The 18,835-nt window shown below is 40.1% G+C and overlaps 1 protein-coding gene across 7 annotated transcripts in view; it reads left to right on the top strand.

The window, feature by feature from the left end:
• Positions 1-18,448, top strand: part of LOC105935453 (voltage-dependent R-type calcium channel subunit alpha-1E) — a 94,688-nt gene extending 76,240 nt beyond the window's left edge. For 6 of the 7 annotated variants that reach the window (XM_036138265.1, XM_036138264.1, XM_036138263.1 and 3 more), the window contains 21 exons: positions 812-908; positions 998-1,158; positions 1,806-1,943; positions 3,781-3,982; positions 4,054-4,218; positions 4,296-4,406; positions 4,521-4,601; positions 4,866-4,985; positions 5,101-5,166; positions 5,623-5,714; positions 5,797-5,971; positions 6,353-6,480; positions 7,556-7,652; positions 7,816-7,921; positions 8,017-8,124; positions 8,214-8,314; positions 9,493-9,599; positions 9,702-9,804; positions 12,468-12,603; positions 15,170-15,318; positions 16,541-18,448. In XM_036138265.1, the coding sequence (XP_035994158.1) occupies positions 812-908; positions 998-1,158; positions 1,806-1,943; positions 3,781-3,982; positions 4,054-4,218; positions 4,296-4,406; positions 4,521-4,601; positions 4,866-4,985; positions 5,101-5,166; positions 5,623-5,714; positions 5,797-5,971; positions 6,353-6,480; positions 7,556-7,652; positions 7,816-7,921; positions 8,017-8,124; positions 8,214-8,314; positions 9,493-9,599; positions 9,702-9,804; positions 12,468-12,603; positions 15,170-15,318; positions 16,541-17,065 (2,968 nt within the window). In that variant the 3' untranslated portion in view covers positions 17,066-18,448. The remainder of the gene's footprint in view (positions 1-811; positions 909-997; positions 1,159-1,805; positions 1,944-3,780; positions 3,983-4,053; positions 4,219-4,295; positions 4,407-4,520; positions 4,602-4,865; positions 4,986-5,100; positions 5,167-5,622; positions 5,715-5,796; positions 5,972-6,352; positions 6,481-7,555; positions 7,653-7,815; positions 7,922-8,016; positions 8,125-8,213; positions 8,315-9,492; positions 9,600-9,701; positions 9,805-12,467; positions 12,604-15,169; positions 15,319-16,540) is intronic. The other variant, XM_021323208.2, reaches the window with a different exon arrangement.
• Positions 18,449-18,835: the final 387 nt, after the last annotated feature.

Below are 18,835 nucleotides of genomic sequence, written 5' to 3'. Positions count from 1 at the left end.
AAAAATCTTGAAGAACTATCATCAGGGGATCAGGTTAAATGGCTTTGACTGTGGGGGACTTTTTATAAGGTAAGATTTTTATGGTAATTAACTAAATAGAGCAATTTTAGTGATTTGTTCATTACTGTATGCAATTTTGGGTCTCCTTTTCTCAGCGTGTTCAGTACTTATTCCCTGCACTAGTCAATTTCATTGCACAAAACTTAATTTATGGGTTTATCAGTATAGAGTTCTTGTATGTGTGGATTGCTTGGATTGCTTAATTTGTCATCTATCTATCTATCTATCTATCTATCTATCTATCTATCTATCTATCTATCTATCTATCTATCTATCTATCTATCTATCTATCTATCTATCTATCTATCTATCTATCTATCTATCTATCTATCTATCTATCTATCTATCTATCTATCTATCTATCGATCTTGCAACTATTAGTAAAAGAAAACGTATTATTTTTAACTCTTTCAGTTTATTAGAAAGAACACATTTTAGTAAAAGCTACATTTGTGAGTAAAAGCCTTTTGACATATCATTTATGGAAGAGTAAAAAAAAAGGACTTAAAACAATAACAACAAATGTGATAAGTGGGAAAACTATTAGTAAAACGGCATCAGAATTTTACTCCTAATGTCTGCCAGTCTCTAACCTTCTCTCAGACCTGAAGTTCTTTACTACATTGTATGTTTCCTTCTCTTAGTTCACTGACATTTTGCTCTCACTGTGTTCTTCTATTTATGCCATGTCTTTGTGTTCGAGTTTGACTGCAGAGCTGCATTCCTTGATACTTTATTTCAATGTCACCAGAAACAACAAAGGCAGAGACATCAAGACAATAAAGTCCCTCCGAGTTCTGAGAGTTCTGCGGCCCCTTAAGACCATCAAGAGGCTCCCTAAACTCAAGGTCTGGTGAAGATGTGAAAAACTTGCTTTTGCCAATGCTTTTGATTGATTTTCTTCGCTTTGCCTACCTCTTGTCTTTCTCCTCCACAGGCGGTTTTTGACTGTGTGGTCACGTCTCTAAAGAACGTCTTCAACATCCTCATTGTGTATCAGCTCTTTATGTTCATCTTTGCTGTCATCGCGGTCCAGCTCTTTAAGGGGAAGTTCTTCTTTTGCACTGACAGCTCCATGAAAACAGAAAAGGAATGTCGGTAAATAAGCACCCGAACCGCTCTCTCAGACTCACATTAGTGTTTTGAGTAGGTATGCCCTGTATATATCAGCAGCATCCTCCTACATGTTGTCAGCCTCAATGAGCATGTTCTTCCACACTTTACATCACGGGAACTGTGGACAAAAACATGAAAATTAAGAGACAAAATCAGGTTTTTCTGTTGTCAAAAAGGAGCTTACAGCATTGTTTTTTGACATGTTGGGAAACATTCACTTTTCTGTTAAAAGAACAGTCATACCTCTCTTGTCTATATATATTAGGATTACAGCCTGATGGTATGTTACAAGAGAAATATTGATGGGTATTTTCTGATGTGTGATGCAAAGTTACAGCTTAAAGTCAACGGTGTTTTTATGAAAGGAAATCAAAGCTACCAAAGCTTATTTAAACTTTTAAAGATTCTCTCAAAAATTGTTGCCACAATGAAATTTTTTAAGTTTTGCTGTATTTATATATAACAGAAAAGGCCAGCAACTGGAAATCTCCACAGTATTCTTCAAGTTACTCTTTAATGTATATATGACATTCACATGTAACCAAAGCTTTGGTAATGTTCATTAAATTACAGGTTTAATTGGTGAATTAAGTGAAATGATGACCTTCAGTCTGCTCTGTTCCCTGCAGAGGCTTCTACATTGACTACAGCAGAGACAAGAAAGAGGTCAAGAGAAGAGAATGGAGGAGGCACGAGTTTCACTATGACAACGTCTGCTGGGCCCTGCTCACGCTTTTCACGGTGTCGACCGGAGAGGGGTGGCCTCAGTAAGTTCTCAGTGCAAGTCAACACTTTTCAGGTTATATCCTTACTGTTAAGTAGCAACAGACATTATCTTTTCATGGATAATTTGAGGAACCTACCTCTGACTTCTTACTTCCTCCAATGCAAGTCTTCCATTATCTTCCGTTTTTCTGTGATGGGGTTGTAGAGGTAACAGGTCTAGGTGGGAAATCTAGAAGCAACCTTCTCCAGCTCATTCCTAAGGGATTCCCAGGCCAGGTGGAAAACATAGTGCCTCCAGTGGGTTCTGGATTTAGCCTGGGATTTTATCCCTGTGGCAAAAGGGAGGAGCCAAGAAGACAAGCTGATCAGATGCCCGAACACCATCAACTAACTCTTGAATGCAGACAATGAATGGCTACTCTTCACCCTAAATCTGAGACTGTGTGAAGACAGCCTTACAGAGGAAGGACATTGCAGCTGATTCCATCCAGAATAGTGTTCTTTCCTTAAAGATCAGTATGTCATGGCCATAGTCGAGGGCCGGACAGAAGACGAACCAGTAAATCAAGTGCTTCGCTTTTTGGCTCAGCTCTTCCTTCACCAAACCAAAGCAGCACCTGCTTTACTGCAGATGGAGCCCTGATCCATCTGTTCGCCTCCTGCTCCATCCTGCCGTATCTTGTTAACAAGACATCAAGATACTAAAGCAGAGACTAATGCTGCGTTTAGACCGAACACGTTCTGAGCGTCTAGGCCCTAGGGCATCTGGTTTACATGTAAAGTCTATGGTGGACGCAGCTCAAGCCTCCTGAATGACGGCCATTAACCTCAAACAGATAGCCAGACGCTCTTGAGCTAAAATGGGGCGCCTGTAGTTGGTGTCCTGGCGGGAGATGAGGTCACCGATGCGGGTCAGCATCTCGGCTGAAACGTTAATTGCGCTGAAAGCGACCGTCGTCAACCCGCAGCTGCTGCAGTAGGTGGTGAAAATCACCAAACTCAGAACGCCTCTGATTTATCTGGTGAATCTAGACACGGTGCAGAGGCTTCAAAAGACGTTCTCTACCTTTATTCGGTACATAAAGCCAAACCACTCTCTCAATTTCATCCGCCATTCTGCAAATTGTCTGGCAGAGGAAAAGGACACGGAAGCTCCTCCCAACGGCCGCCAAACAAATTTGTCCACACTTTGCCACGTGTCGTCAGAGCGTTGAGACTCTAGACAGCGCGTCTGACTTTTATGTGCAACAGCATCCGAGTTGAGGATGCTTGTGCACATAAAAGTCAACTTGGATGACTTTTTGAAGTTTAAAACATGTCTGGTGTGAAACCATCATAACCCCTGAGCTGAAGGGAGCAGTCCACCTTCTTCCTGTTTAGAAACCACAGCCTAATGTAGTTAGAGGAGCTTTTTGAATGTCCTAGAAAACAAAACAAGTAAAATTGACATATAAACTACCAACAGCTAAAGGAGATTGATATTTACCGCCCTTCCCCCAAATTTAAAAAGTTGTGAATCTAGAAAACACAGCTATCAGAAAGAGTTCACCTAAGCACGTAACCATGACTGAAGCAAATGAGACAAGCATGAATGTATTAAATACATGTGTGCCAAAATAAAAAGCAGATCTACTGCAATGAATCACAATAAAACGGACTAAGTGTGAAAACTACTGCATGTTAATTTAGTTTACTGTATAAACATGCAATATAGGCAATGGGGAAAATTAAATAAACGAAAAGAAACAATCAGATACTAAATGATGAGAAACTCCTATAGTGTCTAGAAGCTGAGGGTCTTCATGGATGTGCATTTATTTTACTGTTCAAGACCAGGAACAGGAAAGGTACATGTTTGATGTCTTTTTCGTGATCCAGGGTCCTTCAGCACTCCACCGATGTCACAGAAGAGAACATGGGGCCGAGTCGCGGGAACCGGATGGAAATGTCCGTCTTCTATGTGGTCTACTTTGTGGTCTTTCCGTTCTTCTTTGTCAACATCTTTGTGGCTCTTATCATCATCACCTTCCAGGAGCAGGGTGATAAGATGATTCAGGAGTGCAGCCTGGAGAAGAATGAGGTATTAACAACACTGGCTGAAATTGTTCGAGGCATAACTGTTGCTTAAACTGTGAAATTCCTCCCCATCAGAGGGCCTGCATTGACTTTGCCATCAGTGCCAAACCGATGACCCGCTACATGCCCCAGAACCGGCAAACCTTCCAGTACAGACTCTGGCACTTTGTGGCCTCGCCTTCTTTTGAGTACACGGTGCTTGTCATGATCGCCCTGAACACAGTTGTTCTTATGATGAAGGTAAACCGTTTTGTCAGCAATATGTATATAACCAAACCCTTTGAGACGATAATACAACAATGTCTTTTTTATTTTAGTATCACTCGGCCCCAACAGCTTATGATGCCGTCCTGAAGCACCTAAACACCGCCTTCACGGTGCTCTTCTCCATGGAGTGTATACTGAAGATCCTGGCCTTTGGGTTTGTGGTAGGTGGGGATGCGAGCAGAAAAGCAGCCGACTTAAGAAGTTAGGGACACATTTTTTGTTTCTGCGATGCATTTATAAAATCTAACCAATTTCAAATTGTGTTTACTCTGCAGAACTACTTTCGAGACACTTGGAACATTTTTGATTTTATCACTGTTCTTGGCAGCATCACAGAAATAATTGTAGACCTGCAGGTAAGCCGTGTCTTGTATATTGATCAATGTTAAAAGGTTGCAACCCAAAACTAAAAAACGGGAATCGGCACCTCCGAACGCAGCATCAAATCTTTGCGAGTTTCCTCTCGCGCGTGTCGGCCTCTGTCTCCAGTGCCTACTGAAGTCATGTTGTGTTGAATTTTGCCATCTGTCATTCACATCCTGTCATTCCTGCCTGGCTGCCACTCTTTCTCTCTCTGGCGGCTTCTCCCTCCGTCTAACCAACTCGTACGGCCGTCTTAGTCGGTGAACACCATCAACATGAGTTTCCTGAAGCTTTTCCGAGCAGCCAGGTTGATCAAGCTGCTGAGACAGGGCTACACCATCCGCATTCTGCTTTGGACATTCGTACAATCCTTCAAGGTCTGAAAGTCTACATTCTTTTATCTATTCAGTTAGTTAGTTGGTTGGTTAGTGTGGAGAACATTTCAGCAATTGCAATATGTTTGACCTTTATCTTTCCTTTCTCCTCTGACAGGCTCTTCCTTATGTCTGCCTCCTTATCGCCATGCTCTTCTTCATCTACGCCATCATTGGAATGCAGGTGATATTTTTGCTACTGTTGTTTCAGAAACTTCGCAAGAATATTTAGTAAAATGATTTCATTTTAGCGCTCAGTGCAGTTGTTCGGTGTTGAAAAGAAGCATAAAGGTACAGATTTCTTAAAATTAAACAGCTTACTTTAAAATACAGTGGGAAGGTGTTGTTACTCGAAGTACAGTCAGAGCAGAAAAGCCTTTCTTTAATTAGCATTTACAAGCTATCTTTTGGAAATAGATCTTTTAACAAGATATCGTGTTAGATCCCTATTAGTTAGTCATTGCTGTGTATGGTACATAGTTATTTTATTTTTCCCTTTTGTGAGTATTAGGATATAAACCTGAGGTCTGATGTATCTAATGTGTGTAGTCTCATATTCTGTCCGGCCACCGCTGCGGTAAAAGCTAAACTGGAGTCCCGTGAAACCATTCAGTTCTCTGAAGTCTTGTGTTTTCCGCAGGTGTTTGGAAACATCAAGCTGAATGATGAGAGTCACATCAATCAGCACAACAATTTTAAGACCTTCTTCAGTGCACTGATGCTTCTTTTCAGGTGAGCTGTATCAAGACAGACATGAAAAACAAAAGTGTGTCATGTTGATTTAAGCTAAAGATGCTTGTGTTTTAAACACCAGGAGTGCAACAGGGGAGTCCTGGCAGGAGATCATGCTCTCCTGTCTCTCTGGACAGGAGTGTGAACCAGACCCGTCCATTGCCCCCCTCACCATGTCTCCAGACCACGAGGGCGGGTGTGGCACAGACTTCGCTTACTGCTACTTTGTTTCCTTCATCTTCTTCAGCTCCTTCCTGGTCAGACTCCGCAATACATACAAAAAAAAAACAACCAAAAAAAATATATATATATATATAATATATATATATATATATATATATATATATATATTATATATATATATATATATATATATATATATATATATATATATGTATATGTGTGTGTGTATGTATGTATATATATATATATATATATATATATATATATATATATATATATATATATATATATATATATAATATATATATATATATTTTTTTTTTTTTTTTTTTTTTTTTTTTTTTTATTTGGGGGGGGTTGTTTGTTTTCTTGCAACTCTTAGTTTCGTAACTCAATTCAACCTCTCACCCGGTTTATACTGTCATCTCAGATCTTTATTTGTTTGTCTTTTTTAGATGCTGAATCTGTTTGTGGCTGTGATTATGGATAACTTCGAGTACCTGACGCGGGACTCCTCCATCCTGGGCCCTCATCACCTGGACGAGTTTGTCCGAATATGGGGCGAGTATGATAGGCTGGCATGGTGAGCTTTTACCTAGTCTCTGCTACTGCTTCACATTTCAGTATGTGGACCAGAGGATGTTCTGTCTGGATCCAGCAGAGGGCATCCAAAGAGCATGAAATGTTAAAGCTTTAAAATATCTGCACTGCAATGTGATCATTGCCTTGCAAAAGCTATCACACCCATCAAACTTTTTCCACATATTGTCTCATTACAACCACACACTGCAATGTATTATATCAGGATTTATGTGAGAGACCAACACAATGCCGTGGCTTTGGTTATGAAAGTATGTAACAGGCTTTGAACATATGGGCTATTTAAATCATAAAAACTAAACAGAATGTACATTTGCCAAGTGGTAACTTTGTTTTCAACTACTTATTTAATAATAGTTTTTAATAGTCTTTATTTTTATTAATGCTTGTTTCTGTAAAACTGCTGGAAATATTTGGGATGTGCAAGCAAAACCTATTTATGCACAAATCCAGCTGCGGGAAATAAGGCTTGATTTATTGCGGTTTCTGATAGAATGAAATGAACCTACAGTACGATCTACCATAGATAATTTAGATGAAAACGTATTTTTATCTCAGAATGGTCCAAACCTAAATCTGCAGTAATTGAAAATGGATGCTAAGATGTGAAAATTAACATTCATATGCCCTCTGAACTGAATCTGACTGAATTTGAGCTGTTTTCCATTTGGCCCATGAAGAAAGTTTAAACTCTTGATGAACAAAACTGGTGCAGGCTTGCAGCCGTAGTTGCATCGGTGGCTCTAGAAAGCATTGGGTCATGGGGGCTAAACGCAAATGAATGTCATACTTTTCTGTTTTTTTGGGCGTTTTTTTTTTTACAAAACTTTAAGCCTTTGTACAATTTTATACACTGCACTGTGTTATTCTCTCTCAAAAAAATAACAATGCTGATATTTGTGGTTGCAAGACGAGCAAAGGTTTAAGAAGCTTTCGCGAGCCACTACATGTTTAATACAAGCCTATGATCAGCCCTCATTTTAAAGAGCAATAAAACTCATTCTTTTCATTAATGCCTCCACTTTCTTTGCTCCCTGTCTCTCCTGTGTTCTCTCAAGTGGGCGTATTCACTACACAGCTATGTACGAGATGCTGACACACATGTCTCCGCCTCTGGGCTTGGGTAAAAAATGTCCCGCTAAGATCGCCTACAAGGTAATAAAAATGAGATCACTGTTTTCAAGCAGAGTAAGTTAACTGGGAAAGTGTTAAAAGGAAATTTAAAGCAAACTGTTCTGGATTTAAAGAAACTGTTTTTTGTTCTATTGCTTAGGTTTTACAGCTGAGTTTCATTTCCCTTTTCTTGTTCTCTCTTCAGAGGTTGGTGTTGATGAACATGCCCGTGGATGAGGACATGAGCGTCCACTTCACCTCAACTCTAATGTCGCTCATCCGCACAGCTTTAGACATCAAAATAGCTCGAGGTCAGGGTCATGATTTTTTATAGCAGACACTGTAAAGAGTCAATTCGAACTAATAAAGCAGTCATCAGAAGCTAAAAAAAGTCTATTTGTCTCAGGTGGTGAGGACCGCATTGCTCTGGATGCTGAGCTGCAGAAGGAGATCAGCATCATTTGGCCGTATCTGCCGCAGAAGAACTTGGACCTACTGGTACCCATCAACAAAGGTGAGGCTCTGACTGTGAAGGCACTTAGTTAGTCTGCTGCTGAGAGACGAGAGGCGGGGCTTAATGAAGCGCGTCCGCTGCTCCCACAGATACCGACATGACAGTGGGAAAGATCTACGCCTCAATGATGATAATGGACTACTTCAAAACGAACAAAGCAAAGAAACTCAGGCAACAGCTGGAAGCTCAGGTCAGCACAGCATGTTTAGTGCAAACTCTGGTGCACCTCATTTTGAAAGCATAATTTTTTGTTAGATTTACACTTTTTTTTTTTTTTTGCTTTCCATTTCATACCACTGGAGAGAGTCACTGGGTTTTCATACAGTCTGGAAAATGAATATAGAGTATGGAAAAATATTTGAATTTGCAGACATGTTTTTCTATCTCAGTGTTTAAATGTTGTCTTCCTCCTTCCATCTTCCTGTCCAAATGTCCTTCTTTTTTTCCTAAAGCCCTTCTATGCGTCCTTCCTTTTTTCCTTTTCACTTTCATGTCTCTCTGTTTGTTAGTTCATTTTCAAATTTTAATCTGGCTTTTGAAGGTTGTTGTTGTTGTTTACCTTCAGGTATCTGGAAACCTCTCCCCAGGATGAGCCAGACCTATGGTGGTCCACAAATCTCTTGCAATATTTTGGTTGATTTCATTAGATCCTCATGTCTGAGGTCTTTCCCTAAAATACAACCAAAGGCATGCCTCCAGTCAGTTCAGGTGTTGAGATTTAATTATCTCTAATTAATTATCAGAAGCTTACCACGTCATCGCAGCACTGCAAAAACGGATCTAAAAATAAGTGAAATGTTCTTAAAGTTAGTGTTTTAATCCTTGATTTGAGCAGGTAAATAAGATTATCTGCCAACAGAATGAGTATTTTGAGCCCTAAAATAAGATAATTAGACATCCTGCACTTAAAATAATATGATGGAGAGGAGTTGTTCCAATTTTAAGTGCAAACATCTTATTCCATTGGCAAATCATCTTACTTATCTGCTTAAATCAAGGACAAATACACTCATTTTAAAGAATATTTTACCTATTTCTAGTTCCATTTTTGCAGTGAGCATTTACGAGGCTTTCCTAAATGGTTTATAAACACAAATAATTTAGGTTTTCTTCACAACCTAAAACATGAAAGGTTCAGCTTAGATGTCAGTGACATAAAGAAAAGCTTTAATATGTTACAAATCTGCAAAAATACAAACTTCGATTCTCTACCCCCCCCCCCCCCCATCATCATTTTTGCCCACATTTAAAACACAAGTCAATGCCTTTCAAAAATAAAGAAAAAATCTTAACTGTGGCCAGAGTTAGCAAAATAATCTACCCTAAAGTTGTGACCTGTGTTTGATGTATGCATTTTTTTTATTTTAGAAGAGCAACTTGATCTTTAAACGTCTGGACGCCTCCACCCTGCCCGAGGATATTCTGTCCAACACCAACCCGCTGCCCATGATGGCGCACAGCGCGGGCTCAGCCCTGTGAGTCTGCAAATGTTTACGAAACGTATGTATTTACGGTGCTTTGCTGCAAGTGTTTCCTTACTCAATTTGTTTTGTGCCTTATTTCGGTCTCCCACGCAGGACCAGAGGGGGCTTTGTGGCTTTGAGCCCCATCTCCCCCCAGGACCTATTTCTGCCGCCCATAAGTTCGGACATCGATGGCGACCAGCAGCAGCAGAATGTGGTGAGACAGAACAGATGCAATCACCACGACTACTTTTTACAAGATGAATTTGACATACACACTGGCTTCCCATTGAAATCGCTTTAAATATCTAATTCAAGGAAGGAAAAAGACACTGATTTTATTGAATACCTGATTTTGACTGACTTATTTGTGGTATATATGGGCTAAGTGGTCACTGGTGTTTCAGTGCCCTGCAGAGAACTGCAACGCTGCTTTTTTCTGCTCCTGTCTGTGAGTCCTCAGCTGGTTGGAATATAGGAGGCAGATTGTCCCACTGTTGGTGTGTTGCTTTGTCTTTCCTGTCTGATTGTCCCGGTCTAGACTGCCTGTCAGTCGGATGATATCACATTATTCTGAGGTACTTCCATGTAAGTGTGCAGAGGAATGCCTTTTGGCCCCTGGGCAGATGCTGTCTTGCCTTAGGACTTGATAATGCATGACTTATTGCTCTTCCAAGCTGAAACATGCAATGCGTTGCAAAATATATTTGTACTCCTTGAAGTTTAGCAGGTGCTGTCACATTACAAGCACAAACTCTAAAATGTTTAATTGAGATTTGGAGTGACCGATGGGGAGTTCCAGACTTTTAAAAACTATGATGTATAGTTTTCAAGAAATCTAAAAAGTGTGGTATCCAAGTTTGTTCAGGCCTCTTTACTCTGATACTCCCATATAAAATCTAGTGCATAAAGACCTCCAGACGTCACCCAATGGGTAAACATAGCCCACCTCTGTGCGATTTAATCAAAGTGTAAACACAGCTGTTCTGTGACATTAAGAGAGCACTAGTGAATACATACAGCATCACGAACACCATGAAGCACAGTAGACGGGTCGGGGGCTAAAGGTGTGAAGAAGTTTCAAGCATCTGCTAACCTACCAAGACATTTGTGTTCATCTAAAATGGAAAGAAGGGAGAGGAGAGCATTACTGAGTATGCCATCCAATAGGCCCATGATATCTACGATGGGGCTGCAGAGATCCACAGTTCAGGTGTGATCATCTGAATCTGATGGGAAAATTACTGGTAGCTCCACTTTATAGATGACCAGGAAGAAGAAAGCTTTTATTTCCAAGTAGGGGACACAGCAAACATTTGGAAAAATGTTGCAAGATGAGCTGTTTGACCTACATACAAATAGTAGACTATGCCAGAAAACATGCACGCCCCCTTAAAAACGTCTCCAAGCTGGAAAAACACGGTGGTGGCAGCATCATGCTGTAGCAATGCTTTTCTTCAGCAAAGACACCTGTAGCTGGTCCGAGTCGATAAGAAGATGGATGGAGCTAATTGCAGGGCAATCCAGGAAGACAATCTGTCAAAGGACTATAGATGGGTTGGAAAGCAGCTTAAAACAGTAAATAAGACAACAACATATGAACATGCAGGCAGAGCAACAGTGAAATTGTTTAAATTAGAGCATTTTTAGGTGCAAGAATAGTCCCAGTCCAAGTTGAGAAAGGAAAACCTTCAGCAAGACTTGATGATGTTAACAGATGCCAGATGGCGACTGAAAAATTTAGTCAATATACTGATTTATGCGGCAAAACAGAATGGCCAAATGACTCACTCTGTAGATGTGCAGTGCTTGCAGATGATATTGCAGAGAGATAGATGATTCTGGAAAGTAGTGACTCAGGGAGCTTAAAAAAAATGTCAAACTTTTATTTGTAAAAAGATAAAAAAATAAAAAAATTGAAAACCCCACATCGTTTTTTTCCCCCACTTCCCAGTTACCCTGTTGGTTTACTACATAAGTCACACGGACCTTTGCGCTTGTAATGTGACAAAAGTATCAGGTACTTTAGCCATGCACCGGAAACTCTGTCTTTCTCTGTATATTCTTGTTCTTCTTCACTCTGTGCTTATCTTTTACGGCCTCATCTTCTCATTTTTCTCTCTTCTCACTAAAGTCCAACTTATTGTTAGTTATTAATCTGTTTGTGTTAGGCTGACACGGCGTAACTTTAGATATTAGGCTCGTGGTTGAGATTTCCCAGAGTGATGAATGGGTTCGTCTTCCCTTTTCTCTTTCTGGTCTGGGCCTGTGCGTACGAGAGGCAGTGCTAGCAGGGGGAGGGGGGGGGGGTGAACCTGACCGGTGCTCTGTCTTTCCTTGCCCTCCTGTCTAATTTCTGTACTCACGTAGGTGGGCGAATGCATTTGGGGGATTGAAGCCCCATTGGAGCTTCCACTTGGGAGAGGCCTTTGTGTGCGGGCCTCCTCTATGCCCCGTCTGGCTGTAGAGTTGCAGGTACACACAATCTTCCACGACATTGGCTCCCTGGCTGGATCTCTCGGGCTTCGACGGCTGCATGGGCTCTTGAGCCAAAGTGCTCGGGTTGTTTCTCTATGTGCACGGTTTGTCTGTTTTGAATTCAGAAGAGTTTGGTTCTGGCATTTTTGCTGCTTTCAGAAGTTGCCTGAGGTTCAATGAACTGTCATGGTTGTCATCCATGATCGCTCATGGCTCAACTTGTTATGACTTTCATCCCCAAAACAGAGAGCAGACGAAACCAAAGGATGCACTGCACTGTTTGCACCAATAGATGCATGAAAACATGCTTCTCACTGTTTTTTTTAATACTAAATCCTATAGATGGAACTAGATTTTTGTTCTCTTAAGCTGCCATTGTTTTTGTTTACGGTCACACATAAGCAGGGAGAGGCTACAAACGGCTCCATGAAGCGGTCGGTCTCCACGGTTGCAGATCAACGTGTAAACGGCCTCTGGGAGGAGGACAAAAGCCCTGAGAGAGTTTACCGACCTCGACACAAAAGCTACAAGGCTGCTGGTTAGTCATTTGATTTAAATTCTTGATTGTCTTTGCATCGATTGTTGCAAGTTCTTGTCTACGTTGTGAGGACAAATTTTCTCTCGCAAGAAGAAAATTATAAAACCCTCTCTGTTTTTTGTTGTTGGAAGATTTAGAAACGGCATGTATTGGACTGCAACTTAACATGTGGCAGGAGGAAACTAGAATCAAACTTCCATGTCATGAGACGACTAATCTTAACACTGATCCACAGTTACCCCTAACCGCATCTTCTGTTTTCCAAATAAAAAAAGATTTGATTGAGAGGTACTTAAGAATTAGCTAACTAGGTTAGAAGAGTTAAACAGACGACAAGGTTAACCATAGAGGGGCAAGGAGGGATAATTATTACCTTTAAATAACTGAGGGTCCTTATTAGTGTTATACTGAGTATTTGGAATTAACAAGGATACATGTAATTAATCAATCAATTAAACAATCTGTTTACCAATCTGATTGAATCCTTGACCTTTGCTGGAAATTATCAATTATTACACATTTTTAAAAAAAAAGGAGTTTATTTATTTTTAGCACTATGATTTATTTCTAATCACATAATCTGAAACTCTGAGAAAATCTTAAATCACAGTTTAAATGTGTTACCAATCAAGCAAATATTTTGTGATTGTAAATATACTAATCAAACTAACAACACATATAAAGCCAAACCATCTACTCAAACCACCTTCTACTGACTTGAACAAAGGGGACTCTGAAGTTATGAAGGAACTGTTCGGCAAAATTATCATTCAACAGATTAGGTTCAAATTATTCTATTTGAGATGTTCAAGGAAACTATGTATGAAATTGTTCTGCTTTTATCCATCGTTCCTAAGAGGAAGAGGTAAGGAAAAAGTTTGAATCTGTCTCTTCCAAATCCATTCTTGTCACCTCAAGATCACCAGACTAACACAGATTTATCCAGCGTCATGTCCATGGAAACATAATTTTGCTTTTTCGTTGTCAGGCTGTTTTCAACTCTCCCTCTGTTGAAGGAGTTTTGGCCCATTACCCTGACGGCCAGCCTGGGGTGCTCTAACAGCAGGAAAAATGTGTTTGTCAAACAGAATTGGATATTCGAGTTAAACATTTTTTTGGGGGGTGGTGATCCCAGCAACAACGCTTTCTCAATATTGCAGCTATTAAATTAAACTGAGTCACAGGAGGTTCTCCAGTGGATGAAAAGGGAACACAGAGTCTCATATAAAACATCTCCTAAGACACTTTTTTTGAACCTCTGAGGAGTCTCACAGAAAAATCATGTCTCTCTCAAGAAGGCTTGCAGGAATAAAAGGCTTCTGGAGAGTTGCAGGTTGTAAATGTGTATACAATCAAGGAATTAGACTTTGGTTACTGCACTCACAATTTACAGACAATTGATATACAATATAAAAACAATACATTTTTATGTAGATAAAAGAATATGGGAAGGACTTTGAATAGTCATGCTGCACTCAGATGATCACAATGGACTGCATGACAGGTTATCTTGATAACAGCGGAGCTTCACACACACACATCACATGTTCTTCTTCTCTGTTCTTCCTCTGACATGCCATTACGTTTTAAAGTTTTTAAATCCCTCTTACTTCCCACAACTTTCTGACACATCTAGAATGCTGCTCCGGTGAAGAGGGGACACGAGCTGGAGAGGATTCTTGTATTAGGAGAAATTCAGTATGATGTGTTGGCACAGATGTGTTACCCTGGAGGGATAACCTTTAACTAAATTTTATCAAGGATAGAAATATCTAAACACAAAATACCCCCCAAAAATCCTCCCAGGTGTTAAGAAATCATCACGTTAATACTTTAGAATATGTCATCTTAAGAATGTTAAATATGACCACATCAGTCTTGAAAAGCATTCTAAACATAAATTCACAACCATTCTTGGAGCGCATATTATCTGAAGGTTGCAACACAACACGTTTAATCAAAGCTACACAATAATGATTGGACTGTCTACATTTCGGAAATAAAACAGTATTTCTGTGTGCACACCAGACAAAGCCTCTGGAACATCAAGCCTTAGCTGTATTCCTCACTAGAAAAACAAAACAGCTCCTACAAGCTGAAATTAACACTAACAGCATGGATGGGCCTTGGGAGAAAAAGGAAATGTTTGATGGTAGCATACACAACATACCATTTTAAAATAAACAGAGAATTACCTTATTTTATGTCAGGCATAAAGCAAAACATGCGCCAGCACTAACCCCAACACCAAAGCTTTGTGAGTTAAGAATGCAGTCTTTTTATATGTTTAATATTTTAACTCCGTGTGATATGTGATATTAAAATCTAACATCGGAGAGAAAGTAAATGGGATTGGTGGAGAAACAACATCGCCACATGGATTACTCTGCCGGTACTTTAAAAACACCAGTCTCCTGGGGTTCATTTAAAATCGTTCAGTATGGTATAGAGGAGTAACAATCAAGTATTAATGAAAGAATAATACATCTTTAAGTATTGTGATTTTTTTTTAATGCACATTTATCTCGTGTTTTTTCTTTTCGTTTTATCTCCTGATGCCGCCCAGTCTCCCGGTCTGAGCACAGGGAGCGCGGCCGGTCTAAGGAGCGTTGCCACCTGTTGTCTCCAGACACCTCTCGTTGTAACTCGGAGGAAAGAAGCTTGCAGCCCTCACGCTCCTCCAGCGTAGAGCGAGCACTTCCCCAGGATAAACAGGTGCGTGAAACATACTCACCTACACAACAAAAACTCAAATGAGGTTTAAAATAGACATACCAAAGCTGTTCTCGCTACTTTATGTCTCATGTTGTTTCTTGACATTCTCAATGAAGCATCTTCACCTCATAAAATCATGTTTGCTATCCGGTTTTGATGACAGCTGGGGGACCTGCCTAGTATTAGGCAACGCAGCAGCAGTTGCGTGTCTGATTAGAGAGCCACTGATAAGAGTTTTGAGCCCAATTTCCAGTTTTTATTGATAGTAAGCTTTGACCAACTGTTATTTTATACATATGTATTAGATGAACAGGCGACATCATGTTGTCACAAGAGCTGCTGTATTACTTTAAAAGACAAAACCTTTGCAGGGTTGGCATTTAAATTGCCTTAGTGATTAGCGTAATTTGCATGGCTAGTGTTTCTAAAATATCAGTCTCTGTTTGTATTGTAAAAAAAAAAAAAAAAGTCCAGCATTGTCTCTTATAAACAAAGGTTGACAGCTTAAAGTGATAAAACAGCAGCATTGTTGTACTCTGTTCAGCCTTCTTCTTGTTTGCTGAAAGCCTTGCTCTCTTGCCCTCTTTGCAGCCCGAATCAAACACAAACCTCGACGTGGCTCAACATGCAGTATTCTTTTAAATCGCTTCCTACATTTTAAACACCTAAACGATAGTGAAAATAGCTCATATTTAAATGTTCATCCTTTAATACACACTTCAACACCAAAGAGCGTTGCTGTCAGTGTGACGTGGTTGCTCTTTGGTATTAGCTACTGATCAGAAAAAGATCAAACTCTTTAGGTTCTGACTGGTTCAGGCCTGAAAACTGTCTGATTCTGAGCAGCATCTGATTTCTGTTTGCTTCTTTACTTGTGATACCAGAAGTATGCGCACCGTTTGAACTTTACCCCATTTTGTCACATAGAACCCAAACTTCAATGTATGTTACTGGGATGCAAAAGATTGTGTTTGTTGGTATTCATTGGATTGTATTTAGGGAAATGAGAACTGGACCGGGTAAAATACAAAATCACGTCATGTAGTAACAAGTTTTGTTTTTTTTTCACATTGAAAACCGTGAATCGTTTTCTTTTCGCTTCCCAATTATCCACTATTTTGCGTCGGTGCATCACAATATGAAAGGCACCATGAATAAATGTGAGTAAAGTTCAAGAGCAGCTACCGGATTAACTGTTAATGTATTCATTTTTTTACTTCAGGGCAACAGCTCAGACAGCCCAGTACCCTCCACGTCAGAGTCCAGCACACCCAGTGGCCGGCGACCTCTCTCACAAACCCCAACCCGATCCCGCCCTCACATCTCCTATTCCCCACTGGAGTGTCGCACGCAAGTCTCCGTCGGAGAAGTCGACGATGAACAAGGCAGCCCAGAGACCACGAGGCGGGCCAAAGCATCATGGGAGACCCAAGAAGGAGCTGCGGGAGAGAGGCGGAGTCACCTCGATATAAATGCGTCCCCACCTCGACGCTACCCGTCAGAGCCTTTCCTGGCCTCGCAGGAGGACGACCACAGCCCGGACCCCTCTGGTCCCATGGAGACGTTGACCTTTGAGGCGGCCGTGGCGTGCAGCCTGGGACGCTCAAACACCATTGGCTCAGCTCACCCACGCTGGCGGACCGGCTGGCAGGTCCCCAATGGACATTTCAGGAAGCGTCTGATGCAGACAGCCTCAGCTGCGGGCTGCGACACCCTCAGTGATACAGAGGAGGACGACAGGTGCTAGGGACAAGGACACGCAGCATGGGCAAGGACATCGGCACCAAGCGTGAAGGTTAACGTGTCTCTTTTTGCATCGTCAAAGTCGTGCGCCCTCTGGATGCTGGGCGAAACCCCCAAATATGACAAAGACCTTAATACTTCCTGAAACTGTAGATGCCAACTTACAACGAACACTGACAATCAATAAGGTCTATTTCCTGACTTCTACTTGATGATACAGAGTAATAATGCATCTCAAGTTGTCACCGAGTACAGAAAATAACTGAAAAATAATGGACCAGGTCATGCCATTTGTGTCAATAGGTATTTTCCTTTCTGAAGATGTTTTTAAAAGATTCTGTGTTGCTCTAAAAGGTATTTATCTGTGGGGTGTGTGAATATGTAACTATGTTTTGTTATAATTTTTTTGTAAATAAATTGTGATCATCTTGCCATTGCCATCTATTAGAACCTGTCAATGCAACAAGCCATTATAAAGAGGGAGTCTGACACTTTTCCAGGTAATGCTATATTAATAATAAAAGAAACACTAATAATGCTGGATTTTTTTTGTTTAGTGTTTGAATGAATGTGCAGAGATCCGCTGTCTAATTTCCCCTCTTTGTTTTTCTTTTTGGTATTAAACATAGTAAGTTCACAGATCTGAGATATGGTTAAAGTAATAGAACATCATAGAAAGATTCATTTGTGATTTCTCTTGATAGTATTATTAAATCATGCAATCATCAAACCTCAGACCTTTAAATTTGGTCAGTTATACTTAGTTTATTTTTATTTGTAAATCCCTTTGAACTTCAAAGCCAAAAGGCCCTGTGTGGCGGAAAACTCACACTGCACATCACACACAGCAGAAATGTGCCACAGTAAAATATGATTGTGGCATCCTCATTCTTCTGGGATGCCTTTCCTCAATTTCTGAGCAATTAAACATCTCAGAATATGCTGAGAGTGCAGTTTTACCACATACTGGTGCAAACACTGACCACCTTCATCTATTATTGTGATCACTACATGAAGACTTCAAAACATAATCTATTAAAACTTCACAGGTACACCATGACACTCCTTGCGTCTAAAATTCACTTTACTCTAATACATTTGCAAATAATGTACAGAGAATCTATGCTGTTAATAACGTTTAAAAAAGGGGAAAAAAAGGTCTTTGCCGACAAGCTTTAAAGCTAAAGTTTGAATCTTTGGAAATCTTCATATTAAGGTTGTGTATTGTTTGATTTTCCTGACAAATAGGTGAAATTATTGAAGCTCGCTTAACCAAAAAAAAATTTGTACTTTAAGTTCCAGGAATGCAAATACTCTGTGGGATTGTATGTATACAATAGCTGTATATATAAGTAAAGGTGTCCACAAGTGGCCATTGTTATCTGAAGTCATCTCTTGTCATTTTTCCCTCTTTATTAAGTCAAGTAACAGCTCAGATTGAGAGGCTTTAGTTTGCTCATTGTGTCTATGCATTTAGCATAATCTTTTATTTACTAATGAGGATATAACAATGCAATTAATAATAAAAATAACTAACAATAAGGTACTTAGAAGGAAGACCACTTCTTAAGTTCTGGGTAAAAGTCTCTAGACATAGAGTGTAGATAAAGTGATAACTATAGAAAGAGATACAATTAGTGGCATACAATTACTAAATGTTGCACACACTAATACTTCTGGTTTAAATTAAGGGAGAAAAGGATTGTGATATACTTGAATGACAGTGCTATAGTGCTGTACTTAAATGATAGTAAGGAAGAAGAAGAAGAAGAAG

This window comes from Fundulus heteroclitus, chromosome 6 (assembly GCF_011125445.2).
Source record: "Fundulus heteroclitus isolate FHET01 chromosome 6, MU-UCD_Fhet_4.1, whole genome shotgun sequence".
NCBI lineage: Eukaryota > Metazoa > Chordata > Actinopteri > Cyprinodontiformes > Fundulidae > Fundulus > Fundulus heteroclitus.
The sequence above is the reverse complement of the archived record's forward strand: the minus strand, read 5'-3'. Positions and strand labels throughout refer to the sequence as shown.